General features: G+C 50.0%; 1 protein-coding gene across 8 annotated transcripts in view; it reads left to right on the top strand.

Annotated features, from left to right (window-relative positions):
• Positions 1-27,349, top strand: part of NWD1 (NACHT and WD repeat domain containing 1) — a 98,279-nt gene that overhangs the window by 1,724 nt on the left and 69,206 nt on the right. The window contains exons 2-6 of one of the 8 annotated variants that reach the window (XM_010330131.3): positions 666-763; positions 6,898-6,983; positions 12,400-12,516; positions 19,804-20,101; positions 25,305-26,577. In XM_010330131.3, coding sequence (XP_010328433.3) covers positions 6,900-6,983; positions 12,400-12,516; positions 19,804-20,101; positions 25,305-26,577 — 1,772 coding nt within the window. In that variant the 5' untranslated portion in view covers positions 666-763; positions 6,898-6,899. Of the gene's footprint in view, positions 1-665; positions 764-2,171; positions 2,766-6,897; positions 6,984-12,399; positions 12,539-13,489; positions 13,584-19,803; positions 20,102-22,336; positions 24,665-25,304; positions 26,578-27,349 lie in introns of those variants that run through there. The other 7 variants (XM_074384436.1, XM_074384434.1, XM_074384435.1 and 4 more) reach the window with 7 other exon arrangements.

Below are 27,349 nucleotides of genomic sequence, written 5' to 3'. Positions count from 1 at the left end.
TTTTATTTTATTTTATTTTTTATTTATTTATTTTTTTGATGGAGTCTCGCTCTTGTTGCCCAGGCTGGAGGGCAGTGGTGCGATTTCAGCTCACTGTGACCTCCATCTCCCGGGTTCAAGTGATTCTTACGTCTCAGCCTCCCAGGTAGCTGTGATTACAGATGTGTACTGTCATACCCTGCTAATTTTTGTATTTTTAGTAGAGACAGCCTTTCCCCATGTTGGCCGGGCTGATCTTCAACTTCTGACTGCGGGTGATCAGCCCGCCTCGGCCTCCCAAAGTGCTGGGATTACAGGCATGAGCCACTGCGCCCAGGCTACAACACCATTTTTTAATTCTCTGAATCTTAAGGAATCATGGAATCTGAGAGGGTGCTCTTGGGGATCCCTCACTGGCAGAGTCTGTCCCGGGGGGGCAAGGCAGGGAAGGGAAGTTGAGGCAGGGAGGATAGTAAGAGCAAAACACATAAAGGATTGAAAACGCCCGGCAGTCCTGCAGAATCACTATCACTTGTATTCTACAAACCTGTCTCCCGACTGCTGTGGTGATATTTTGTTCATGGTGGATATTTTTGGCATTAATTTTGATCTGCTAACACATTGTGCTACCTCATATATTGCTCCAGAGACGAGCACCCTGAATGACTCTTATTTTCATTTCACAGTCCGTGCGGCTGGTGCCCCGAGAGGGAGCCCCCTTGCTTAAGTCCTCCAGGGGGGTGATGGAGGAGCCGGCGTTCAAACCAGCCTCATGGATGCCAAGGTATGCCTTTGTTCTCTCTGCCTCCAGCGGCTGTTTGCTACAGCTGTGAAGACGCTGGGCAGGATTTGGGTCACCAGGGCATTTTCAGTAATGTTAGATCACGGTTGGCCGTGGAGGCTCATGCCTGTAATACCAGCACTCTGGGAGGCTCAGGTCGGGGGATGGCTTCCTGCCAGGAACCTGCCAAGTTCCAGCCTTGAACTCAACACAGCGAGACCACATCTCTACAAAAAAAAATTTTTTTTTGAGATGAAGTTTTGCTCTTGTTGCCCAGGCTGGAGTGTAATGTGCAATCTCGGCTCACTGCAACCTCTGCCTCCCAGGTTCAAGTAACTCTCCTGCCTCAGCCTCCCAAGTAGCTGGGATTACAGGTGCCTGCCACTACACCCAGCTAATTTTTTGTATTTTTAGTGGAGACGGGGTTTCACCATGTTGGCCGGGCTGGTCTTGAACTCCTGACCACAAGTGATCCGTCCACCTTGGCCTCCCAAAGTGGTGGGATTACAGGCACATGATCATAGCTCACAGCAGCCTTGAACTCTTATGCTCATGCAATTCTCCCATCTCAGCCTCCCAGGTAGCTGGGACAACAGGTGTGCACCACCATGCCATGGCTATATTTTTTAAAAAACTTCTTTTTTTTGCAGAGATGAGGTCTCACTATGTTGCCCAGGCTGGTCTTGAACTCCTGGCTCAAGTGATCCTCCCTGGCCTCTTGAAAAGCTGGGATTACTGGCACAAGCCACTGTGCCCAGCTAGTAGAGTTGATTTAAAAGTAGTTTCTTCTTTTTTCCTTTTGTGATGGAATCTCCCTCTGTCACCAGGCTGGAGTGCAGTGGCGCGATCTCAGTTTACTGCAACCTCCACCTCCTGAGTTCGAGTGATTCTCCTGCCTCAACCTCCCAGGTAGCTGGGACTACAGGCCTGTGCCACCACCATGCCCGGCTAATTTTTGTATTTTTCGTAGAGATGGGGTTTCATCATGTTGGCCAGGCTGGTCTTGAACTCCTGCCCTCAGGCGATCCATCCGCCGTGGCCTCCCAAAGTGCTGGGATTACAGGCATGAGCCACTGCTCCTGGCCTAAAACTGGTTTCCCAGTTTCTCAACACTGCTGACAGCTGGGGACGGATCATTCTCAGCGGCGGCTTCCTGGGCATTGTGAGATGTTGAATAGCATCCCTGGTCTCCACCCACATGATGCCAGTAGCATCTCCCACTCATGGCAACTGAAAAGGTCTCCAGACATTGCCAGCGTTCCCTGGGGGGCTAAGTGGTCCCCAGGTGAGAACTGCTGTTTGAAATAGTACCGGCGGTGCTTGGGCGCGGAAGGACTTTGCCTCGTGGGAAGGGGTGGTAAGGCGGGAGAGGGTGGGAGTTTCATCAAGCGTTTGTCTTTCTTGCCTGGGCGGTGGGGCTGGGCATGGCTCCCGGCGTCTCCTCTGCGCACCTGGGCTCAGGCTCAACTTACATGGGTAGGCCCCAGGGGACCCAGGTGTTCGAGAGGTTGGCTGTTCCCCAGGCCCCAATGCCTAGCCCCTAGCACCGGGAAACCGCAGTTGCTGTGGCGACCAGTGAGCTCTCGGGGAAGAGGACTCCCGTACCTAGAGGAGCCAATATCCACAGGGCTTGGCGGGGAGGCCGCTGTCTAATCCCCTTCGTGAGTGCTTGCCGACCGGGGAAAGCGGTGGAGAGGAGCGGGTTGAGCTCCCCAGAGGCGCTGGAGGTGGTGGGGGCTGTGGGTCACTGGGGGAGCCTCGGAAGGTGAAACGGGAGCCCCGCTCCTGATGGCCCTGCCCTGCTGGACTCCCATGCTGCTGGCGTGAGGTCTCTGAACCCCACCAGACCCTTTCCAGGGGAAGGGTCATTTCGGTGGGTGGGCAGCAATGAGCGTGGGCCCCCTCAGCCCGAGTACCCGCCGGCGGCTTCTCCGGGGTGAAGCCGGCCCCCTCCCAGCACCTCCGCCCAGCAGTGTGGCCATCTTCATCAGCTCCACGGCCTCAGGTAAGGTGCAGGGCACGGATGGGGGCTCAGAGGCAAGTGGGCACTCCCATCAAGCGGTGTCAGGGCTTGGGCACGGTTCCTGGAGTCCTTTAAGAGACCTAATGCGAACCAGGTGCCGTGGCTCACGCCTGTCATCCCAGCAGTTTGGGAGGCTGAGGCGGGTGGATCACTTGAGGTCAGGAGTTCCAGATTAGCCTGGGCGGCACGGCGAAACCCCGTCTCTACTAAAAATACAAAAAATTAGCCGGGCCTGGTGGTGTGTGACTGTAGTTCCAGTTACTCGGGTGGCTGAGGCAGGAGAATTGTTTGAACCCAGGAGGTGGAGGTTGTAGTGAGCCAAGATTGCGCCACTGCACTCCAGCCTGGGCAACAGAGCAAGACTCCGTCTCAAAAACCAAAAAACCAGAAAGGAGATATTAGCTAATAGGGTGCTGCTGCACAGCACTGCCCAACTCCACAATCAGGGAAGTCAGCTGGCAGCTTGAAACTGACCAAGGTGGAGTATTTACACCAGGAAAGTGGCAGATAATACAAACCGGCTTTAAAAAAATTTGTTTTGGAGAACAGAGTATTATGGAGCATTTGTCGGGACACTTGTTTTGTTTTGTTTTTTGAGACAGAATCTCTCTCCGTCGCCCAGGCTGGAGTGCAGTTGTGCGATCTCGGCTCACTGCAACCTCCGCCTCCCAGGTTCAAGCAATTCTCCTGCCTCAGCCTCCGGAGTAGCTGGGATTACAGGCACCTGCTACCATGCCCAGCTAATTTTTGTTTTAGTAGAGACGGAGTTTCACCATGTTGAGCAGGCTGGTGTCAAGTGTCTCATCTCAGGTGATCTGCCCACCTTGGCCTTTCAAAGTGCTAAAATGACAGATGTGAGCCACTGTGGCCGGCCACACCGCTCTATGTATATGTGCTCTCATAGAGATTACAGCCTGCTTGGGGGAAGGGACACATAAATTAAGTAATTGCAGCTTGTGGGCCAGGTGCAGTGGTTCACGCCTGCAATCCCAGGACATTGGGAGGCCGAGAGGGGAGAACTGGGAGACCTCGATGTGAGTGCAGCTCAGGTAGTGACTCATGTGGGGGCCTCCTGGACCCTCTGTTTCCTCCTCAAGAAGCCCCACTGAGGCCGGGCGCGGTGGCTCAAGCCTGTAATCCCAGCACTTTGGGAGGCCGAGGCGGGTGGATCACAAGGTCAAAAGATCGAGACCATCCTGGTCAACATGGTGAAACCCCGTCTCTACTAAAAATACAAAAAAAATTAGCTGGGCATGGTGGCGCATGCCTGTAATCCCAGCTACTCAGGAGGCTGAGGCAGGAGAATTGCCTGAACCCAGGAGGCGGAGGTTGCGGTGAGCCGAGATCGCGCCATTGCACTCCAGCCTGGGTAACAAGAGCGAAACTCCGTCTCAAAAAAAAAAAAAAAAAAGAAGCCCCACTGAGAACGCACACTGAGAACCCAACTCGATAGAGTTTCTGTGAGTGGCATTTGATGTTGCAACTAACATTCATGACCAACAGGCTTAAAAACTGCCAGAATCTTGCCACAGCTGCATGACCTGGGCGACGGGACCCTGCTCACCTCCCTAGCCTTATCTCATGGGGTCACCTCCTTGTCCACCTGTTGTATCCACACCAAAACCCATAGATCCAGTAACCCACAAGGCCTGGGCCCCGTATCAGGACTGTCACCCTCACGGTTCCCTTTTCTCCTTATTCTGATCCTTTGGGTCTCAGTGCAAACATCCCCCTTCTGGGAGCCCCTCTCTGCCCCTCAATCTAACATAGATTTGTTCTGCTGAGGTGGGCGGATTGCTTGAACTCAGGAGTTCAAGACCAGCCTGAGTAAGATGGTGAGGCCCCATTTCTGCAAAAAGTTAAAAAAAAAAAAAAAAAAAAAAAGGCAGGGCGCAGTGGCTCACGGCTGTAATCCCAGCACTTTGAAAGCCCGAGGTAGGCGGATCATGAGGTCAGGAGTTTGACACCATCCTGACCAACATGGTGAAACCCCATCTCTACTGAAAATACAAAAAATTAGCTGGGTTTGGTGGTATCCGCCTGTAATCCCAGCTACTCAGGAGGCTGAGGTAGGAGAATTGCTTGAACCTGGGAGGCGGAGGTTGCGGTGAGCCAAGATCATGCCACTGCACTCCATTCTGGTGACAGAGTGAGAATCCATCTCAAAATAAATAAATAAATAAATAAATAAAATAAATTTTAAAAAATAGGCTGGGTGCAGTAGCTCATGCCTATAATCCCAGTACTTTGGGAGGCTGAGGCAGGTGGATCACCTGAGGTCAGAAGTTCCAGACTAGCCTGGCCAACATGATGAAACCCCATCTCTGCGAAAAATACAAAAATTAGCTAGGCGTGGTGGTGCGTGCCTGTAATCCCAGCTACTTGGGAAGCTGAAGCAGGAGAAATCTCTTGAATCTGGGAGGCAGAGGTTGCAGTGAGCCAAGATTTCGCCACTGCACTCCAGCCTGGGTGATGGAGCGAGACTCTGTCTCAAAAAAAGAAAAGAGAAAATAAAAGAAATAAATAAATAAAGTAGATTTGTCCGTGTTATTCTCTAGTCCAGCCACCCACATGTTTTCAACGACATTCTTCACAAACTGCAATTACTTTTAAAAATGATTGATTGATTGTGCCTCTTGGTTAAGCATAACAGGCACCCTGGCAAACAAGATGTAATCTGCTGGGCATGGTGGCTCACTCCTGTAATCCCAGTGCTTTGGGAGGCCAAAGAAAGAGGATTGCTTGAGCCCAGGAGTCCGGACCACCCTGGGAAACATGGTGAAACTCCTTCTCTACAAAAAATTTAAAAATTATAGGGGTGTGGTGGTGCCTCCCTGTAATCCCAGCTACTTGAGAGGCTGAGGTGGGAGGATTGATCGATGCTAGAAGTTTGAGGTTACAGTGAGCTATGATTGCACCACTGCACTCCAGCCTGGGTGGGGGAGCGAGACCTGTTCCTTAACAATTTTGTGTTTTTTCTTTTTTCTTTTCTTTCATTCTTTCTTTCTTTTCTTTTTTTTTTTTTTTTTTTTTGAGACGGAGTTTCGCTCTTGTTACCCAGGCTGGAGTGCAATGGCGCGATCTCGGCTCACCGCAACCTCCGCCTCCTGGGTTCAGGCAATTCTCCTGCCTCAGCCTCCTGAGTAGCTGGGATTACAGGCATGTGCCACCATGCCCAGCTAATGTTTTGTATTTTTAGTAGAGACGGGGTTTCACCATGTTGACCAGGATTGTCTCCATCTCTTGACCTCGTGATCCACCCGCCTCGGCCTCCCAAAGTGCTGGGATTACAGGCGTGAGCCACCGCGCCCGGCAACAATTTTGTTTTTTTTAAAACAGAGTCTCGCTCTGCTGCCAGGCTGGAGTACAGTGGCGCGATCTCGGCTCACTGTAACCACCTCCCAGGTTCAAGCAATTCTCTTGCTTCAGCCTCTCCAGTAGCTTGGACTACAGGCACACACCACCACGCCCAGCTAATTTTTGTGTTTTTAAAAGTAGAGATGGGGTTTCATCATATTGGCCAGGATGGTCTCAATCTCTTGACCTTGTAATCCACCCACCTCGGCCTCCTAAAGTGCTGGGATTACAGGTGTGCGCCACTGCGCCCAGCCCAAAATATGTATATATATTTTCCATTATCAAATCAGTGGTATAGCAGCAAAATATTTTTTTAAATATATATAGCGCTGGGTACAGTGGCTCATGCCTGTAATCTCAAAACTTTGGAAGGCTGAGACAGGAAGATGGCTTGAATTCAGGAGTTCAAGTCCAGCCTGGGCAACATAGGGAGACCCCACAACATAAATAACTACCTATTGTGAATTTTTTCTTTTTCTTTTTTTTTTTTTTTTTGAGATGGTGGCAGCAGATGAGGCTTTAGTCATAGGCCAGGCGCAGTGGCTCAAGCCTGTAACCCCAGCACTTTGGGAGGCAGAGGACAGAGGATTGCTTGAGACCAGGAACTCGAGACCAGCCTGGGCAATATAGTGAGACCCCATTCTCCACAAAAAGGGGGAAAAAGTCAAAAGTAAATAAATAAAATAAAAGCAGAGCTGTGCAGCTGGGAAGAGCACTGGGCCCTTTCCACTAACACCCTCCATGCCCTTCCTTGCAGATATGGACGCAGAGAGGGAAGCCCTGCAGAGCACCGCCTACCCGGAAGTGCAGACCTTCTGCCAGAAGCATGGCTTGATGTTTGAGGTAACCAGAAGTCACCCCGGGCTTCATGCTTTTCTTTTTTTTTTTTGAGATGGAGTCTTACTCTGTCGCCCAAGCTGGAGTGCAATGGCAGGATCTCGGCTCACTGCAACCTCCACCTCCCAGGTTCAAGTGATTCTCCTGCCTCAGCCTCCTAAGTGGGACTACAGGTGCACACCACCACACCCGGCTAATTTTTTGTATTTTTAGTAGAGATGGACTTTCACCGTGTTAGCCAGGATGGTCTTGATCTCCTGACCTTGTGATCCACCTGCCTTGGCCTCCCAAAGTGCTGGATTACAGTCATGAGCCACCACACCTTTTTTTCTTTTCTTTTTGAAATGAAGTCTCGCTCTTTTGTCCAGGCTGGAGTGCAGTGGTGCCAACTCGGCTCACTGCAACCTCTGCCTCCTGGATTCAAGCAGTTCTCCTGCCTCCGCCTCCTGAGTAGCTGGGATTATAGGTGCGTGCCACCACACCCGGCTATCCGTGCTCTTTTAATGCTTTACTGTTGAGTCTTGAAATTCACAATAACTTTTAAACAAGGGGCCAACATGTTCTTTTTGCACCGAGCCCTGCAGATTCTTAGTTGGTCCTGGAGATCCAGCTGTGGAAATAAAATTCCTTGGGATTATAAAAAGGCACGTGGGACTAGGTGGGGTAGCTGACGCCTGTAATACCAGCACTTTGGGAGACTGAGGCAGTCAGATCGCTTGAGGTCAGGAGTTTGAGACCAGCCTGGCCAACATGGTGAAACCCCGACTCTACTAAAAATACAAAAATTAGCTGGGTGTCGTGATTCATGCCTATAGTCTGGGTGACAGAGCAAGACCTCATCTCAAAAAAAAAAAAAAAAAATGCAGTGGTGTGATCACAGCTCACTGCAACCTTGGCCTTCTGGACTCAAGGAATCCTCCTGCCTCAGCCTCCCCGGTAGCTGAGACTACAGGCGTGCACCACCATGTCTGGGTAACTGAGGATATTTCTGCCTGCACATATCCTTGTGGAAACTGATGAACCATCTTTGGAGTCTCCATTTAACTTGAGGCTGCCTCCTTGCTATTTATGTGAATGATTCAATGCACTAAAGTTCCACTTGATTGAAAGATGAGGCCGGGCACGGTGGCTCACAACTGTATTCCCAGTGCTTTGGGAGGCCAAGGCAGGAGGACTGTGGGAGGCCAGGAGTTTGATACCAGCCTGGGCAACATAATAAGATCCCATCTCTACAATTTTTTTTTTTTTAATGAGCAGGGTGTGGTGACACCCACATGTAGTCTCAGCTACTGGGGAGGCTGAGGCGGGAGGATCACTTGAGCCCAGGAGTTCGAGGCTGCAGTGAGCTGTAATCAAGCCACTGCACTCCAGCCTGGGTGCTGGAGTTGGATGCTGTCTTTAAAAAAGAAAATCTGGGCCAGGCACAGTGGCTCACGCCTGTAATCTCGACACTTTGGGAGGCCAAGATGGGTGGATCACCTGAGGTCAGGAGTTAGAGACCAGCCTGGCTAACATGGTGAAACTCTGCCTCCACTAAAAATACAAAAATTAGCCAGGCGTGGTGGTGGGCACATGTAATCCCAGCTGCTTGGGAGGCTGAGGCAGGAGAAGCGATTGAACCCAGGAGGCGGAGGTTGCAATGAGCCGAGATCATGCCACTGTACTTCCAGCCTGGCCAACAGAGCAAAACTCCTGTCTCAAAAAAAAAAGTAGTATACCTTTGGGTAAAAAAGAAAAGGAAAATATGCATGATCATTATGGTTTGTGTATTTATTACTAAGAAAGAAGCAGTGCTGGGAATTGCACTTTGCCCACTATTGATCATGAGACATAGTTCAATGTCAGAGGCACTATGAAAGCATCAGCACTGAGAACCGATGAAATGGCCCAAGCTCTTCTGTTTAATGCCCACGCCCGTGCTCTGACGCAGACGATGTCAATATCCTCCACACGCACATGGGGCGACAGCGATCCCTCCGGAGGCTGGTTCCTGACCCCTTTTCCTTTCCCACTCCTGTAACTCATCGTTCCTCCCTCTTTCTTCCTGCAGTCACATTCAGCACTGCTGGCCTCTCACTGCTTGTCATAGGAATCTATGTGTCTTTCTCTCGGGGCTAAAGAATGCAGGGGCAGGGACTGTTCCGAGTCTTTGTCTCCCTGTCACCCCAGCCTTCCGCAGGGTCAGCTTTGCCTACTTGAACTGAGCCTTCTGCCCAGCCTCCCCCTGGCGAGCAGGCGAAAATGAACCACAAGCGTGCGGTTGCCAAGGAGACTTTGTTATGTCCAGTTTTGGCCGAACTAGACACCTCCTTTGCAAGGAAAGCTCTGTGAACAAGCGTGGGCATGTCCTTGCTTTCAAAGCAACAGTTTGAAAATGGCCAAGTTCCTTTTTTAAAAAAAGCCTTTCTTTTTTTGAGACAGTTTCACTCTTGTTGCCCAGGCTGGAGTGCAATGGCACAATCTTGGCTCACCACAAACTCCGCCTCCTGGGTTCAAGCAATTCTCCTGCCTCAGCCTCCCAAATAGCTGGGACTACAGGCATGCACCACCATGCCCCGCTAATTTTGTATTTTTAGTAGAGACAGGATTTCTCCATGGTGGGCAGGCTGGTCTCAAACTCCTGACCTCAGGTGATCTGCCTGCCTCAGCCTCCCAAAGTTCTGGGATTACAGGCGTGAGCTACCGCTTCCGACCTCTTTTTTTTTTTTTTTTTTAATGCTTTTCTTTTTCTTTTTTTCTTGCAACAGGGGCTCACTCTGTCACCCAGGCTGGAGTGCAGGGGTGCAATCACAGCTCACTGCAGCTTCTGCTTCCTGGGCTCAGATGATCCTACTGCCTCAGCTTCTCAAGTATCTGGCACTACAGGCACACACCACCACACCTGGCTTCTTCTTCTTCTTCTTCTTCTTCTTCTTATTATTATTGTAGAGGCAAGGTCTCCTTATATTTCCCAGGCTGGTCTCAAACTCCCAGCCTTGAGAGATCCTCCTGCCTTGGCCTCCCATACTGCTGTGATTATAGGCATGAGCCACTTTTCCCTACCTCTATTTTAATTTTTAATTCACTTACTTTTTAATTTTTATTTTTTTAGAGATGAGGTCTTGCTATGTTGCCCAACCTGGTCTTGAACTCCTGGGCTCAAGCAATCCTTGTGCCTCAGCCTCCAGAGTAGCTGGGATTACAGGTGCACACCACCCCCCCAACAAAATGCTTTTTTGTTTGTTTGTTTGTTTGTTTTAGACACAGGGTCTTGCTGTATTGCCCAGGCCAGAGTGCAGTGGCTATTCACAGGCGTGATCCCACTACTGATTAGCACGGGCGTTTTGACCTGCTCAGTTTCCAACCTGGGCCAGTTCACCCCTCCTTAGGCAACCTGGTGGTCCCCCGGTCCCGGGAGGTCACCATATTGATGCCAAACTTAGTGCGGACACCCAATCGGCACAGCGCACTACAGCCCAGAACTCCTGGGCTCAAGCGATCCTCCCACCTCAGCCTCCCGAATAGCTGGGACTACAGGCACGCACCTCTGCGCCTGGCCCAACTAAATGTTTATAAATAAACTTCTGAATTTGGAGTTTAGGCTTAGAGAAAACTCATGGGCAGTGCAGAGTTCCCATACACCCCCACACTCTGTGTCTCGTAATGTTTTTCCTAACCACAGCACAATCAACTACGTTGTTTCAACTATGACATCAACTTTGAGGCCAGGTGTGGTGGGTCACGCCTGTCATCCCAGCATTTTGGGAGGCTGAGGCAGGCAGATCACTTGAGATCAGGAGTTTGAGACCAGCCTGATCAACATTGTGAAAATTTATCTCCACTAAAAATACAAAAAAATTAGCCGGGTGTGGTGGTGCACACCTGTAATCCCAGCTACTTGGGAAGCTGAGGCAGAAGAATTGCTTGAACCCAGGAAGTGGAGGTTGCAGTGAGCTGAGATTGCACCACTAAGCTCCAGCCTGGGCAACAGAGCAAGACTCCTTCTCAAAGGAAAAGAAATTAGGCTGGGGGCAGTGGCTCACAACTGTAATCCCAACACTTTGGGAGGCTAAGGTGGGTGGATCACCTGAAGTCAGGAGTTTGAGAGGACCAGTCTGGTCAATACGGTGAAACCTCGTCTCTACTAAAAACACAAAAAATTAGCCAGGCATGGTGGTGTACTCCTGTAGTCCCAACTACTCAGGAGGCTGAGGCATGAGAATCTCTTGAACCTGGGAGGCAGAAGTTGCAGTGAGCTAAGATTGCCCCAAAGGAAGGAAGGGAGGGAGGGAGGGAGGGAAGGATTGATCTTCCAGTGAGCTGAGATTGCGCCACTGCACTCCAGCCTGGGCAACAGAGCAAGAATCCATCTCAAAAAAAAAAAAAAAAAAAAAAGAAATCAACATTGGTACATGACTATTAACCCCTCCCTGACTTAATTCAAATGTTACCAGCTCTCCCATCCAAGTCTTTCCTCGTGGAGAATCCCATCCAGGGCACCCCATTGCATTTAATTGTCTTACTGCCCATCTCCTCTGGTCTGCATCAATTTCTCAGTCTCCTTATTTCTCATGACCTTGGCAGTTTTTTTTTTTTTTTTTGAGACGGAGTTTCACTCTTGTTACCCAGGCTGGAGTGCAATGGTGCGATCTCGGCTCACCGCAACCTCCGCCTCCTGGGTTCAGGCAATTCTCCTGCCTCAGCCTCCTGTGTAGCTGGGTTTACAGGCACGCGCCACCATGCCCAGCTAATTTTTTATATTTTTAGTAGAGACGGGGTTTCACCATGTTGACCAGGATGGTCTCGATCTCTTGACCTCGTGATCCACCCGCCTCGGCCTCCCAAAGTGCTGGGATTACAGGCTTGAGCCACCGCACCCGGTGATATCTCGCTTGAGCCACCGCACCCGGTGATCGATCTCCCTCTCTCCCTCTCTCCCTCTCTCCCTCTCTCCCTCTCTCCCTCTCTCCCTCTCTCCCTCTCTCCGCCCCGCTTCCTCCTTTCCTTTCCTTTTTCTTTTTCTTTTCCTTTCAAAAGACTCTTGCTCCTGGACACTTGTCCAGATTGCAGTGCAGTACTACAATAGTAGTACAAGAAATCACTACAACCTCTGCCTTCTGAGCCCAATTGCTCCTCCTACCTCAGCTTCCCAAATAGCTGGGACTATACGTGCCCACCACCATGCCTGGATTTGACAGGCAGGATATCTTAAAGAATGCCCTTCCCTCCAGTCTGAGTCTGTCTGTTATTTTTCTCATGATGATACTCATTTCTCATGGTTATGGGTTTGGTTCAAGTTCTTTTAATCCAGACATCCCATTAGAGGAAGAGGCTGCCAACAATCTGGCTGCCAACAAACTTTCTGCTTTTGTCAAAAGGAACTGAAAAAACAAATGACCTGTCGTGCCACCTCCCTGACAGACTTGATGTTTCTAACTTCCAGGTCGTTGATCTGAGGTGGGGTATTCGGAACATTGAAGCCACTGACCACTTGACCACAGAACTCTGCTTGGAGGAGATCGGCCGCTGTTGCAAAACATCCATAGGGCCAGCTTTTGTTGTGAGTGTCTCGGGAGGAACAGGTTAGCTCTTACTCCTCCAGGATATACCCCCTGCTTTCTAGACAAACTGATCAGCAGAGTGAAATAGGTACCATTTCTGCCTTTTTTTTTTTTTTTGAGAAAGAGTCTTGTTCTGTTGCCCAGACTGGAGTGCGGTGGCACAATCTTGGCTTGCTGCAACCTCCGCCTTCCTGCTTTCCAGTTTCAAGTAATTGTCTGTCTTAGCCTCCTGAGTAGCTGGGATTACAGGTGCATGCCACCACACCCAGCTATTTATTTATTTATTTATTTATTTATTTATTTTGTATTTTCAGTAGAGAGGATTTCACTGTGTTAGCTAGGATGGTCTTGATCATCTGACCTCATCATCCACCCACTGTGACCTCCCAAAGTGCTGAGATTCCAGGCGTGAGCCACCGTGTCTAGCCCATAGCTGCTGTCTTACCTTATCCCTATGGCCTGACTGTGACAGACATTACTAATCGATCACAGCACTCTTTCTGCAGAGCTGAATGGGATCCAAACATTAGCAGTCAAATGGAAGCAGCAGGTGGCTTGGAGAGTAGAATATTGAAGCCAGAAGGAATCTGAGAATTTGATCTGGACTCTCTCCCACCTTCCTTACTCGCTCCCTCCACTTTATATCTGTGGAACTGTGGGATCCTGGAAAAACCATGGAAAAGGTGGAAACCCACAGGGTCTTGGGATATTTTTTTCTCTGTGTGCCCACTGGTTTCAGGTTTTGGGTACTTCTCTCCTACCTCTTCCAATTGCACCTCCTGTGTCACCAAATCAGTCCCCAGTTCACAATTAATGGTTTGGGCTATTATCGTTGAATGATATTCCTGAGTCTTTTCTCTTTTTCCTTCCTTCCTCCCTCCCTCCCTCCCTCCCTCCCTCCCTCCCTCCCTCCCTCCCTCCCTCCTTCCCTCCCTCCCTCCCTTCCTTCCTTCGTCTTGCTCTGTTGCCCAGGTTACAGTTCACTGGCGAGATCATGGCTCACTATAGCCTTGAACTTCTGGGCTGTGAGCTTCCTGCCTGTTCTCCTGAGTATCTGGGACTGCAGGTGTGTGCCACCACCCTTGGCTAGTTGTGTGTGTGTGTGTGTGTGTGTGTGTGTGTGTGTAGAGATGAGGTCTCCTTATGTTGCCCAGGTTTGTCTCAAACTCCCGGGCTCAAGGGATCCTCCCACCCTGGCCTCCCAAAGTTCTGGGATTGCAGGCATAAGCCAGTGCACCTGGCATAGTTTTAAGTTTATTTTATTTATTTTTTTATTTAGAGATGGGGTCTTGCTATGTGGCCCAGGCTGGCCTGAGTCTTGATTTATTCCATCGAGTTCCAGATACATCCAAGAATGATCACATTTTGCCTTAGAAATTCTAGAGCAGGGGGCTGGGTGTGGTGGCTCATGCCTGTAATCCCAGCACTTTGGGAGGCCAAGGCAGGAGAATCACAAGGTCAGGAGTTCGAGACCAACCTGGACAACATGATGAAACCCTGTCTCTACTAAAAAATACAAAAATTAGCCAGCTATGTTGGCACATGTCTATAATCCCAGCTACTTGGGAGGCTAAGGCAGGAGAATTGCTTCAACCTGGGAGGTGGAGGTTGCAGTGAGCCAAGATCATGCCATTGCACTCCAACCTGGGCGACAGAACAGACTTTGTCTCAAAAAAAAAGAGAAAGAAACAAAAAATTCTAGAGCAGGGGCCAGCAAGCTACAGCCTGAGGGGCAAGTGTGGCCCACTGCCTGTCTTTGTAAATAAAGCTTTATTGGCACACAGCCATGTCCACTTGTTTACACATTGTCTAGTGCTGCTTTCAAGCTGTAATGGCAGAGTTTAGTCCTTCTGATAGAGACCATCTGGCCTGTAAATCTAAAAATATTGGCTATCTGACTTTTTCCAGGAAAAATGTGCTGTTCTCTGTCCTGAACAATAAAGAGGAAAAAACTAATGAACAGTATCATGGCCAGGTGTGGTGGCTCACTCCTTTAATCTCTGCATTTTGGGAGCCTGAGACAGGTGGATAATTTGAGGTCAAGAGTTCAAGACCAGCCTGGGCATCATGGTGAAACCCCATCTCTACTAAAAATACAAAAATTAGCCGGACATGGTGGCATACACATATAATCCCAGCTACTCAGGAGACTGAGGCATGAGAATTGGTTGAACCTGGGAGATGGAGGTTGGAGCCAGCTGAGATTGTGCCACTGCATTCCAGCCTGGGCAACAGAAGGAGACTCTGTCTCAAAAAAAAAAAAGGGTGAAGGTCAGAGACATACTCTATTTTCTGAGGTCTGCGTCTGAGACCTAGAGTGTCCTAACATTAAGACTGTAACAAGGGCTTTGGGAATTAGGAGCCAGGAATAGTGGGCAATACTGATATATACACTCCTTTTTTTGAGACAAGTTCTTGGTATGTTGCCGAGGCTGGTTTTGAACTCCTGGACTCAAGCAATCCTCCAGCCTTAGTCTCCTGGATAGCTGGGATTACAGTTACTCTTTTGTTCTACACTTCTATTGTATGCTGGTGCCACTCTATTTTATTTATTACTGCTTTAAAATATATTCTAATGTTTGGAAAACTCTACATTCTGCTTGTAAATCTAAATTTTCAGTCTCTAAATTTAATTTTTCAAAGGACCCCAATGATCATTTTGTTGAGTTTCCAAGGGAAAAAAAAAAAAAAAAAGGGAGAGAGAGACTGACCCTGGTGGCTCATGCCTGTAATCCCAGCACTTCAGGAGGCTGAGGTGAGAGGATTACTTGAGCTCAGGAGTTCAAGACCAGCCTGAGCAACATAGTGAGACCCCAGGCCTAGCAAAAAAAAAAAAATTTTTTTTTTTTTTAAGGAAGAAAGGGAAAAAAATGGAGAAAAAGAACTCCAGGGGGAATTTAGTTTTGCACCCAAATTGCAGGCAGCCGAAAGCACAGTGCAGCTTCCTGGTGGCACAGGGAACCCAAGGGTGATCTCTGAGCTTCTCTCGGGCCTGACCAACCAGGCCTGGGACCTTCCAGAGAAAAGGCCCCATGGTCAGCTGACCTGAACTTATTTCCTGCTTCCCTCTTGAACCAGGTATCACCCCTCTACAGCCCAAGAGCCAGGGCATCATTCTGCTCCATGACTGTGACTTGCGGGGGGGCCTTCCAGAAAAATCAGAGATGTACCGGAGGCCCTTGGAGAGGTATCTCTCCAGGAAATAAGTCATTAGGCAGCACTGAGGCCGGGGACAGCTCCCTAAGGTACCTCCTTTCAGACAGGCTCCAGTCTCTTGGGCCATCAGTAGCCCCAGTGCCTCCAGAGCTCTGAGAGTTGTTCCTGGTGGGAATTCTTTCTGTTTCCCTTGCTTTGATCCCACAGACTGTAGCAGCTTGTTTTGTTTACCACCTGTTTCCTCTGGTTTGTGTTTGGCTTGTGTCTTAGTCCATTTTCGGTTGCTTATAACGGAATCCCTGAAACTGACTAGTTACAAAGAAATGAGACCAGATACTGTGGATCATACATGTAATCCTAGCACTTCGGGAGGCTAAAGCCAGAGGATCATGTGATCCCAGGAGTTCAAGACCAACCTGGGCAACATAGCAAGACCCTGTCTCTACAAAAGAACAAAACAGTTAGCTGGAGTGGTGGCTCATGCTTGTAGTCCTAGCTGCTCAAGAGGCTGAGGTGGGAAGATCCCTTGACCCCGGGAGTTCGAGGCTGCAGTGAGGTACGATTGCCTGTGGCACTCTGGCCTGGGTGACAGAGGAAGAGTGTGTCTCTTAAGCAAAAAAAGAAGAAAGAATAGAAAAGAAATTACTATTATTTTTATTTTTGAGATAGAGTTGCTCTGTTGCCCAGGCTGGATTGCAGTGGCATGACCTCTGCTCACTGCAACCTCTGCCTCCCGGGTTCATGTGGTTTCCAGTTAATTTTTGTATTTTCAGTAGAGACGGGGTTTCATCATGCTTGCTGGGCTGTTCTCAAACTCCTGACTTCAAGTGATCCACCTACTCAGCCTCCCAGAGTGCTAGGGTTGCAGGTATGAGCCACTGTGCCCAGCCAGAAATTCATTTCTAAGGTTTCTAGAGGCTGGGCAGTCCAAGGTCAAGGGGCTGCATCTAGTGACAGCCTTCTTGCTACTGGGGTCTCACGGAGTCCTAAGGTGGTGCAGGGTATCACATGGCGAGAGGGCTGAGTGTGCCACCTCTAGTCTCAGTCTGTCCTCCTGTTCTTATAAAGCCACAAGTCACATTCTCATGATAATCCTTTCATCCATCCATTCATCCAGAAGTGGGTTAATTCATGACAGCAGAGCCTCATGACCCAGTCCCCTCTTAAAGGGTCTACCTCTCAATACTGCCACATTGGGGATTAAGTTTCAACAGGAGTTTTGGTTGAGGGGGGACAAATATTCAAACTGTACCACCTGGCTATGACTTTTCCAACTTCTCTTGTTCATATGAGGCTGTTATTGCTGCAAAGGTCCCTGGAGCACAGCGTCTTCTTCAACATCCCACCATCACTGATTCCGTTGACCCAGGTTTCCTCTATGCGTGCCCCTGGAATATTCTGGTACAACTGAACAAAGTGTGGAGGGATGATTGCTTCTATTTCTTTTTTTGTTCTTTTCTCTTTGTTTTTTGAAATGGAGTCTTGCTTTGTCACCCAGCCTGGAGTGCAGTGAGTGGCACGATCTCAGCTCACTACAACCTCCACCTCCCGGGTTGAAGTGATTCTCCTGCCTCAGCCTTCCGAGTAGCTGGGATTACAGGCACGCACCACCACGCCCAGCTAATCTTTTGTATTTTTAGTAGAGACGGGATTTCACCATGTTGGCCAGGATGGTCTCGATCTCCTGACCTCATGATCCACCCGCCTCAGCCTCCCATGGTGCTGGAATTAACAGACGTGAGCCACCGCATCTAGCGATCACTTCTATTTCATCCTGGGAAAATGGACTTTGGCTCTGGCCTAAAGGGCTAGGTCTCCTCCAGGTCAACTCTTTTTTTTTTTTTTTTTTTTTGAGAGGGTCTCCCTCTGCCGTCCAGGCTAGAGTGCAGTGGCACGATCTGAGCTCAGTGCAGCCTCAATCTCCTGAGCTCAAGTGATCTTCCCACCTCAGCCTCCTAAATAACTGGGATGACAGCCATGCACCACCATGCCAAGCTCATTTTTGCATTTTTTTTTTTTTTTGTAGAGATGGGGGTTTTACCACGTTGCCCAGGGCTGGTCTCGAACTCCTAAGCTCAAGTGATCCACCCACCTTATCCCAAAGTGCTGGAATTACAGGTGTGGGCCACCGTACCTGTCCAGGTCAACTCTTTTGCCTTCCCGTTTGCACCTACTCTGAGTGTGGTCCTGGCATCAAGACCAAAATTTTGGGCTGGGCGCGGTGGCTCATGCCTATAATCCCAGCACTTTTGGGGGCTGAGGTGGGTGGATCATGAGGTCAGGAGTTCAAGACCAGCCTGGCCAACATAGGGAAAACCCGTCTCTGTTAAAAATACAAAAATTAGCTGCACATGATGGCGCGTGCTTGTAGTCCCCGCTACTTGGGAGGCTGAGGCAGGAGAATCATGTGCATCTGGGAGGTAGAGGTTGTAGTGAACCAAAATCACACCATAGCACTCCAGCCTGGGCAACAGAGTGAAACTCCATAAAAAAAAAAAAAAAAAAAAAAAAAAAAAGACCAAAATTTTATGCCCTACAGACTTTTGTGCAGGGCGGCTGGGTGCGGTGGCTCACACCTATAATCCCAGCACTTTGGAATGCTGAGGCAGGCAGATCACTTGAGGTCAGGAGTTCAAGACCAGCCTGGCCAACATGATAAAATTCTGTCTCTACAAAAAATGCAAAATATTAGCCAGGAATGGTGGTGGGCACCTGTCATCCCAGTTACGTGGGAAGCTGAGGTAGGAGAATCACTTGAACCGGGAGGCAGAGGTTGCAGTGAGCTGAGATTGTGCTATCGCACTGTTTAGCAAGAGTAAAACTCCGTCTCAAAATAAAAATAAAATCTTGTGCAGCGGGACAGCCCTGTCTCCCTTTGCTGCCCCTCTTCTTGCTAGTGCCTTAGCTGCCTCTGCCCTTCCTACAGCAGCCTGCTCCTTCCTGCCACAGGGCCTTCGCACATGCTGCTCCCTCTGCCTGCAAGGTACTCCGCCTGATAAACTCCTTTTCATGTCTTATTCTGCAGCTCAGGTGAATTTCCTTGACTCCCCAGACTATGTGCGACCCATGTTGGGGAAAAAAACCCATACAGTCTTATTTATTTATTTAGAGACTGAATCTCACTCTGTTGCCCAGACTGGAGTGCAGTGGCACGATCTCAGCTCACTGCAGCCTCCCGGGTTCTAGCGATTCTCCTGCCTCAGCCTCCCAGGTAGCTGGCATAAGAGGCACACGCCATCATACATGGCTAATTTTTGTATTTTTAGTAGAGATGGGGTTTTACCATGTTGGCCAGACTGGTCTCGAACTCCTGACCTCAGGTGATCCACCTGCCTTGGCCTCCCAACGTGCTGGGATTACAGGTATGAGCCACTGTGCCCGGCCGATACACATTTATTTAATACAAGTATTTTACATGGTACAAGAACCATCATAAGGAAATAAGGACCCACAAAAGCAGTTAGAGTCATTTACTTATATATTGAGTTGGACAAAGAATAGTCAATTGTGGTTGGACACAGTGGCCTGTAATCCCAGCACTTTGGGAGGCTGAGATGGGAGGCTCACTTGAGCCCGGGAGTTCAATACCAGCCTGGGTAATGTAGGGAGACCCTGTCTGTACCAAAAATAAAATATTAAAAATTAGTCGGGTGTGTTGGCACGTGACTGTGGTCCCAGCTACTCAGGAGGCTGAGGTGGGAGGGTCACTTAAACCCAGGAGGTCGGCCGGGTACAGTGGCCCACACTTGGGCCAAGGCGGGTGGATCATTAGTTCAGGAGTTCAAGACCAGCCTGGCCAGGATGGTGAAACCCCATTTCTACTAAAAATACAAAAATTAGCTGGGAGTGGTGGTGGGTGTCTGTAATCCCAGCTACTCGGGAGGCTGAGGCAGAAGAATTACTTGAACCTGGGAGGCAGAGGTTGCAGTGAGCCAAGATTTCACCGCTGCACTCCAGCCTGGGTGGCACAGTGAGACTCCATAAAAACAAACAAAAAACCCAAAAAAACCCAGGAGGTCAAGGCTTCAGCGAGTCGTGGTTGTACCACTGTGCCTCAGCCTGGGCGACAGAGCAAGACCTTGTCTGAGGAAAAAAAGTGAGATTTGAATCTGTGATTTCCTCTCTGCTAGGCCCTCATCGGCGATCAGTACGGCCCCTGTCTGGTTCCCTCGCAGATTGACGAGAAGGAGTGGGAGGTGTTGAGGGCCCGGCTGGCTGCCAGGCCAAGTGACCTGGAGCTGGTGGCAAGGCGCTTCCAGAGGGATGAGAATGCAGTTCCTCCCACCTACGTCCTGCAGGCACCAGGTACTGGGGAGGCCTGCGAGCCAGAGGAGGCGACCCTAACCTCTGTCCTGCGCTCTGGAGCCCGGGAGGCCTGGAGGCTGGGCCTCATCACCCAGCAGCAGTGGCACCACTACCACCGGTCAGGTGAGGCTGATCTCCCCCGGAGATCCACGTGAAACTGACCACGTGTTCAGAATTTCCATCTGCTGTTGGCAAAAATGGAACAGTCTGCATTTCTTGCAAATGCCAAACCAATCAACCGCTGGTCCCTCGACTCTGAAAAAGACTATTTTACTGATCCAAGATAGTCCAGCCACGTTCCTGATCAATTTTGGCCCCTTAGGATCTTCTCCTCCTCACTGGCTTTTTCTTCTTGTCTCCCAGGAAGGCTCCTGACATGGGTTGGGGGTGTATTAGTCTGTTCTCACACCACCAGTAAAGACATACTTGAGGCTGGGTGATTTATAAGAAAGGAGGTTTAATGGACTCACACTTCCATATGGCTGGGGAGGCCTCACAATCATGGCGGAAGGTCAAGGAGAAGCAAAGGCACGTCTCACATGGCAGCACGTAAGACAGAGTGAAAGCCAAGCGAAAGGAGAAACCCCTTGTAAAACCATCAGATCTTGTGAGATGTATTCACTACCACGAAAACAGTATGGGGGAAACCGCCCCCATGATTTAATTCTCTCCCACCAGGTCCCTCCCACAACACGTGGGAGTTATGGAGCTACAGTTCAAGATGAGATTCGGGTAGGGACACAGACAAGCCATAGCAGGGGAAGCAATCCAGGGTGACTGCCATCCCAGTTTGCCTGGGATGGAGGGGTTCCTAGGATGCAGAATTTGTAGTACCAAATCTAGCAGGCTGGACCCAGTGGTGTCCACCTGTAATCCCAGCATTTTGGAAGGCCAAGGCAGGAGAATCACTTGAGCCCAGGAGTTCGAGACCAGCCTGGGCAATATAGTGATACTTCATCTCTGGAAAAAAAAAAAATTGTTTTTAATTTGCCAAACGCAGTGGTGGGCGCATGTAGTCCCAGCTACTCAGGAGGCTGAGGCAGGAGGATTGGTTGAGCCCAGGGAGGCAGAGGCTGTGGTGAGCCAAGATCATGCCACTGCACTCCAGCCTGGGTGACAGAGAGAGACTTGTCTTGAAAAACAAAAATGAAAAAAAAAAAAATTAGCTGGGCATGGTGGTGCATGCCTGTAGCCCCAGCTACTCAGGAGGCTGAGATGAGAGGATCCCTTGAGCCCAGGAGTTGGAGGCTGCATGAGCTATGATCTTGCCACTGTACTCCAGCAAGGGTGACAGAATGACACCCTGTCTCTAAATAAATAAATAAATTAGCCGGGTGTGGTGGCTCACACCTGTAATCCCAGCACTTTGGGAGTCTAAGGCGGGTGGATCATGAGGTCAGAAGTTCAAGACCAGCCTGACCAACATGGTGAAACTCCGTCTCTACTAAAAATACAAAAATTAGCTGGGCATGGTGGCATGTGGCTGTAATCCCAGCTACTCAGGAGGCTGAGGCAGGAGAATCGCTTGAACTTGGGAGGCAGAGGTTGCGGTGAGCTGAGATTGTACCATTGCACTCCAGCCTGGGCAACAAGAGTGAAACTCTGTCTCAAAAAATAAAATAAATTAAATAAATACAGTCAACCCTTGAACAACATAGGGTTCGTTCAGAGACTCTAACCCCTTGCACAGTCAAAAATCTGTGTTAACTTTGAGTTCAGGAGTTCGAGACCAACCTGGGCAACATGGCAAAACCCCGTCTCTACAAAAAATAAGTTAGCCAGGTGTGACAGCATGTGACTGCAGTTCCAGCTACTGGGGAGACTGAGGTGGGAGGATTGCTTGAGCCCAGGAGTTGGAGGCCACAGTAAGCCATGATGGTGCCACTGCACTCCAGCCTTAACTACTTAACTACTTACTCCCCCAAAACGTAACTGTTGATAGTGTACCATGGACCGAAAGCACTACCAATAATGTAAATAGTCGATGAGGCATGGTGTCTCATGCCTGTAATCTCAGCACTTTGGGAGGCTGAGGTGGGTAGATTACTTGAGCCCAGAGTTAGAGACCAGTCTGGGCAACATGGCAAAACCCCATCTTTATTCAAAAAAATTAAGATTAGCTGGGCATGGTGATGCACACCTGTAGTCTCAGCTACTCAGGAGGGTGAGGTGGGAGGATTGCGTGAGCCCAGGAGGTGGAGGTTGCAATGAGCCCAGATTGCACCGCTGCACTCCAGCCTGGGCGACAGAGTGAGACCCTGTAACAAACAACATAAAAAGTTGATGAAGACATATTTTGTATGTTCTGTCATATCCTGTATTCTTTTTTTTTTTTTTTTTTTTTTAGATGGAGTCTAACTCTGTCATCCAGGCTGGAGTGCAGTGGTATGATCGTGGCTCACTGCAACCTTTGCCTCCTGGGCTCAAGTGATTCTCCTGCCTCAGCCTCCCGAGTAGCTGGGATTACAGGCTTGTGCCACCAACCTGGCCAATTTTTTGTATTTTTTAGTAGAGAAGGGATTTCATTGCCATAGCCAGGATGGTCTCGATCTCCTGACCTGGTGATCTGCCCACCTTGGCCTCCCAAAGTGCTGATTACAGGTGTGAGCCACCGCACCCGGCTCCATATCCTGTATTCTTACAATAAAGTAAGCTAGAGAAAAGAAAACATTATAACAAAAACTGCAAGGAAGAGAAAATATGTTTGCTGTTGGTCACGCATAAGCGGATCATCAGTCACAAAGGTCTTCATCCTCGTCATCCACACCTTGAGTAGGAAGGCTGTCTCAGGGGTGGAAGAGGCAGAATAAATTTGACCTGTGTAGTTCAAACCCATGTTCGTCAATAGTCAACTTCATACAATTCAATGACAATTAGTACATTCACTGAGTCATGGAACCACCCTTTGTGTCTAGTTCCAAGGCATTTTATTTATTTATATTTATTTATTTAACATTTTGGGGACGAGATCTTGCTCTGCTGCTCAGGCTGGAGAGCAGTGGCACGATCATGGCTCACTGTGGCCTCTAACTCCTGGGCTCAAGCAATCCTCCCACCTCAGTCTCCCCAGTAGCTGGCACCACAATCATGCACCATCACGCCCGGCTAACATTTTTTGTAGAGACAGGATTTCGTCATGTTGCACAGGCTGGTCTCGAACTCCTGAGCTCAAGCGATCGTCCAGCCTCTGCCTCCCAAAGTGCTGAGGTGACAGGCATGAGCCACTGTACTTGGCCCTCCAAGACATTTTCATCACCTCAAAAGAAGCTTTACCTGTTAAACCCTCCCCATCTCCCATCTCCCAGCACAGGCAGCCACTACCAATCTGTTTTCAGACTCTGAATTTGCCTGCTCTGGACATTTCATGTCAATGCAATCTCACACAATGTGGCCTTTTTTTTTTTTTTTTTTTTTTGAGACAGAGTCTTACTCTGTCACCTAGTCTGGAGTCAGTGGCACAATCTTGGCTCACCGCAACCTCCGCGCCTCCCAGGTTCAAGCAATTCTCCTGCCTCAGCCTCCCGAGTAGCTGAGACTACAGGCACACGCCACCAAATCCAGTTAATTTTTGTATTTTTAGTAGAGGCGGGGTTTCACCATGTTGGTCAGGCTGGTCTTGAACTCTTGACCTAGTGATCCACCCACCTCAGCCTTCCAAAGTGCTGAGATTACAGGCGTGAGCCACCACACCCAGTCCTACTACGTCGCCTTTTGTGTCTGGCTTCTCTTACCCAGCATCATGTTTTGAGGTTCATCTACATTTTAACAACTATGAGTACTTCATCCATTTCAGTGGCTGAATAGTATCCCATTGTGTGGATGGACCATATTTTGTTTATCCATTCACCTGTTGATGGATGTTTGTTTTGATTTGTTTTTGAGATGGAGTCTCACTCTGTCACACAGGCTGAAGTACAGTGCCATGATCTCAGCTCACTGCAAACTCCGCCTCCCAGGTTCAAGCGATTCTCCTGTCTTAACCTCTTGAGTAGTTGGGATTACAGGCATGTGCCATCATGCTGGGCTAATTTTTGTATTTTTAGTAGGGATGGAGTTTCACCATGTTGGCCAAGATGGTCTCGAACTCCTGACCTCAGATGATTCACCCTCCTCAGCCTCCCAGAGTGCTGGGATTACCGGCGTGAGACCCCGCACCCGGCCTGTTATGGATGTTTCTGCCTTTTGGCTGTTGAAAATGGTGCTGTTATGAGCAAGAGTGTATTGATATTTGTTGGAGTCTCTGTCTTCAGGTCTTTTCAGCAGATACCTAGGAGTGGGACTGCTGGGTGCGATGGTAACCCCATGATTCACTTTCTGAGGATGACAGCATTGTTTTACAGTGTGGCAGCTCCTCACATGGAATCTCTGTGTTGCCCACCCTGAGGGGTCTTTGATTAATAATGCCTAAATGAGGCTGGGGGAAGTGGCTCATGCCTGTAATCCCAGCACTTTGGGAGGCCGAGGCTTGAGAACCGCTTGAGTTCAGGAGTTGGAGACCAGCCTGGGCAACATAGCAAGACCCCGTCTCTACAAGAAAATACAAAAATTACCTGGGCGTGGTGGCAGGCACCTGTAATCTCAGCTACTCAGCAGGGGCTGAAGTGGGAGGATCACTTGAGCCTGAGAGGCAGAGGTTGCAGTGAGCTGTGATCGTGCCATGCACTCCAGCCTGGGAAACAGAGTGAGGTAAGACAGAGTGTCTTAATAATAATAATAATAATAATAATAATAATAATAATAATAATAAATGGCTTAATCAGTGTGACTGTGGCTGGGCTCCATGGCTCACACCTGTAATCCCAGCACTTTGGGAGGCTGAGGCAGGTGGATCACTTGAGGCCAGTAGTTTGAGACCAGAATGGCCAATCTGGGGAAACCCATCTCTACTGAAAATACAAAACTTAGCTGGGCAGGGTGGTGCATGCCTGTAATCCCAGTTACTCAGGAAGTTGAGGCAGGAGAATTGCTTGAACCGGGAGGTGGAGGTTGTGGTGAGTTGAGATTGTGCCATTGCACTCCAGCCTGGACAACAAGAGCAAAACTCTGTCTCAAAAAAAAAAAAAAATCAGTGTGACTCTGGGTGCAGTCCCCGGACCAGCAAGCCTTGGCTTGTTGTAAATGCAAACTCCGGGGCCCCTCCCAGATCTGCTGAATCAGAACTTCTGGAGGTGGGGTCTTTTCGAGACCCCCAGGTCGGACTCCGGTGCACGCTGACCCTGAGTACCAATGCACACCCCCCAGCAGCAGGTCTCCCAGCAACCCCATTTAGGTCAGCCGCTGACCCAATAATGACCACCCTTCATTCCTTCCTTCCCTGCTTCGGCAGCCATTGAGTGGGAGATAGAGCGGGGCCTGCTGAGCTCAGAGGACCAGGACCAGCGAGCCACTGTCTTCCTTCGAGAGATCCAAGACGTCCACAAACATGTCCTGGAGGACTGCGCCCTCAGGATGGTGGACCGGCTCGCGGATGGCTGCCTGGACACGGATGCCCAGAGCCTTCTCAGCAACCTCAAGGCTCACATCACTGACGTGCACCCCGGGGTTCTCAAGGTGCACCGCCTGCCATGGAGCCGGGATCTGGTGAACCCCAAGAACCAGACTCACGCCCGCTACCTGAAGGAGCTGGGTGAACAGTTTGTGGCAAGGGCCAATCATCAAGTCCTCGAACACCTCTGTGAACTAGATATGGCCAGGCAGGAGATGGCATGGCTCTACCAAGAGATCCGCTACCACCTTTGGCAGAGCTCGGAGGTCACCCAGACTTTCTGCGGACGCCAGGAACTCCTAGCCCGGCTCGGACAGCAGCTCAGGCAGGATGACAGCAAGCCACACACCCCGCTGGTACTCTTTGGAGTCCCGGGCATCGGAAAGACGGCCCTGATGTGCAAGCTGGCCGAGCAGATGCCAAGGCTGCTCGGGCACAAGACAGTGACCGTCCTACGGCTGCTAGGGACGTCGCAGATGAGCTCAGATGCCCGCAGCCTGCTGAAGAGCATTTGCTTCCAGGTGTGCCTGGCCTATGGGCTGCCCCTGCCCCCTGCCCAGGTCCTGGATGCCCACAGCAGAGTGGTTCAGTTTTTCCACGTCCTCCTCCACACCGTCTCTTGCAGAAACTTTGAGTCTCTCGTGCTCCTGCTGGATGCTATGGATGACCTGGACTCCATCCGCCATGCTCGGAGGGTGCCCTGGCTGCCCCTCAACTGCCCCCCAAGGGTGCACCTTATCCTCTCGGCTTGCTCAGGGGTGTGGGGGGTTTTAGATACCTTACAGCGGGTGCTCCCCAACCCGGAGGCCTACTGGGAGGTGAAGCCCCTCTCCGGAAACCAAGGCCAGGAGATGATCCAACGCCTGCTGGCGGCAGCAAAGAGGACACTGAGCCCCGTGCACACAGACTTGCTCTGGGCCAGCCTCCCGGACTGCGGGAACCCGGGGCGGCTGAGGCTGGCCTTTGAGGAGGCCCGGAAATGGGCCTCCTTTACTGTGCCTGCCCCTCTGGCCAGCACCGCAGAGGAAGCCACGCACCAGCTCTGCGCCCGCCTGGAGCAGACGCACGGGCGGCTCCTCGTGGCCCGCGTGCTGGGCTACATCGTCTCCTCCCGGTGAGTCTCTGTGCTTTGAAACTCTTATTTATTTCTGCTTAATTTTTTATATTTTTAGAGTTGGAGGTCTGGCTCTGTCACCCAGGCTGGAGTGCAGTGGTGCGATCATAGCTCACTGCAGCCTTGAACTCCCAGGCTCAAGTGATGCTCACGCCTCGACCTGCCAAGTAGCTGGGACTACAGGCGTGCACTACTGTGCCTAGCTAAATATAATTTATTTATTTATTTGAGATGGAGTGTTTACTCTTGTTGTCCAGGCTGGAGTGCAGTGGTGCAATCTTGGCTCACTGCAACCTCCACCTCCGGGTTCAAGCAATTCTCAGCCTCAGCCTCTTGAGCAGCTGGGATTACAGGCACCTGCCCCCATGCCCGAATAATTTCTGTATTTTTAGTGGAGACAGGGTTTCACCATGTTGGCCAGGCTGGTCTTGAACTCCTGACCTCAGGTGATCCACCTGCCTCAGCCTCCCAAAGTGCTGGGATTACAGGCGTGAGCCACCACGCCAGGCCTGTTCATTTCTTTTTTTCTTTTTTGAGGCTGAGTTTCACTCTTGTTGCCTAGGCTCTTGTGAAGTGGTACAATCTCAGCTCACCACAACCTCTGTCTTCCAGATTCAAGACACTCTCCTACCTCCGCCTCCCAGATAGCTGGGATTATAGGCACCACCACCATGCCTGCTAATTTTTGTATTTTTAGTAGAGATGGAATTTTCACCATCTTGGCTAGGCTGGTCTCGAACTCCTGACCTCTTGATCCACCCCAATGGGCCTC

This window comes from Saimiri boliviensis, chromosome 14, assembly GCF_048565385.1.
Source record: "Saimiri boliviensis isolate mSaiBol1 chromosome 14, mSaiBol1.pri, whole genome shotgun sequence".
Classification (NCBI taxonomy): domain Eukaryota; kingdom Metazoa; phylum Chordata; class Mammalia; order Primates; family Cebidae; genus Saimiri; species Saimiri boliviensis.
This window is presented reverse-complemented; position numbering and strand designations above follow the sequence as displayed.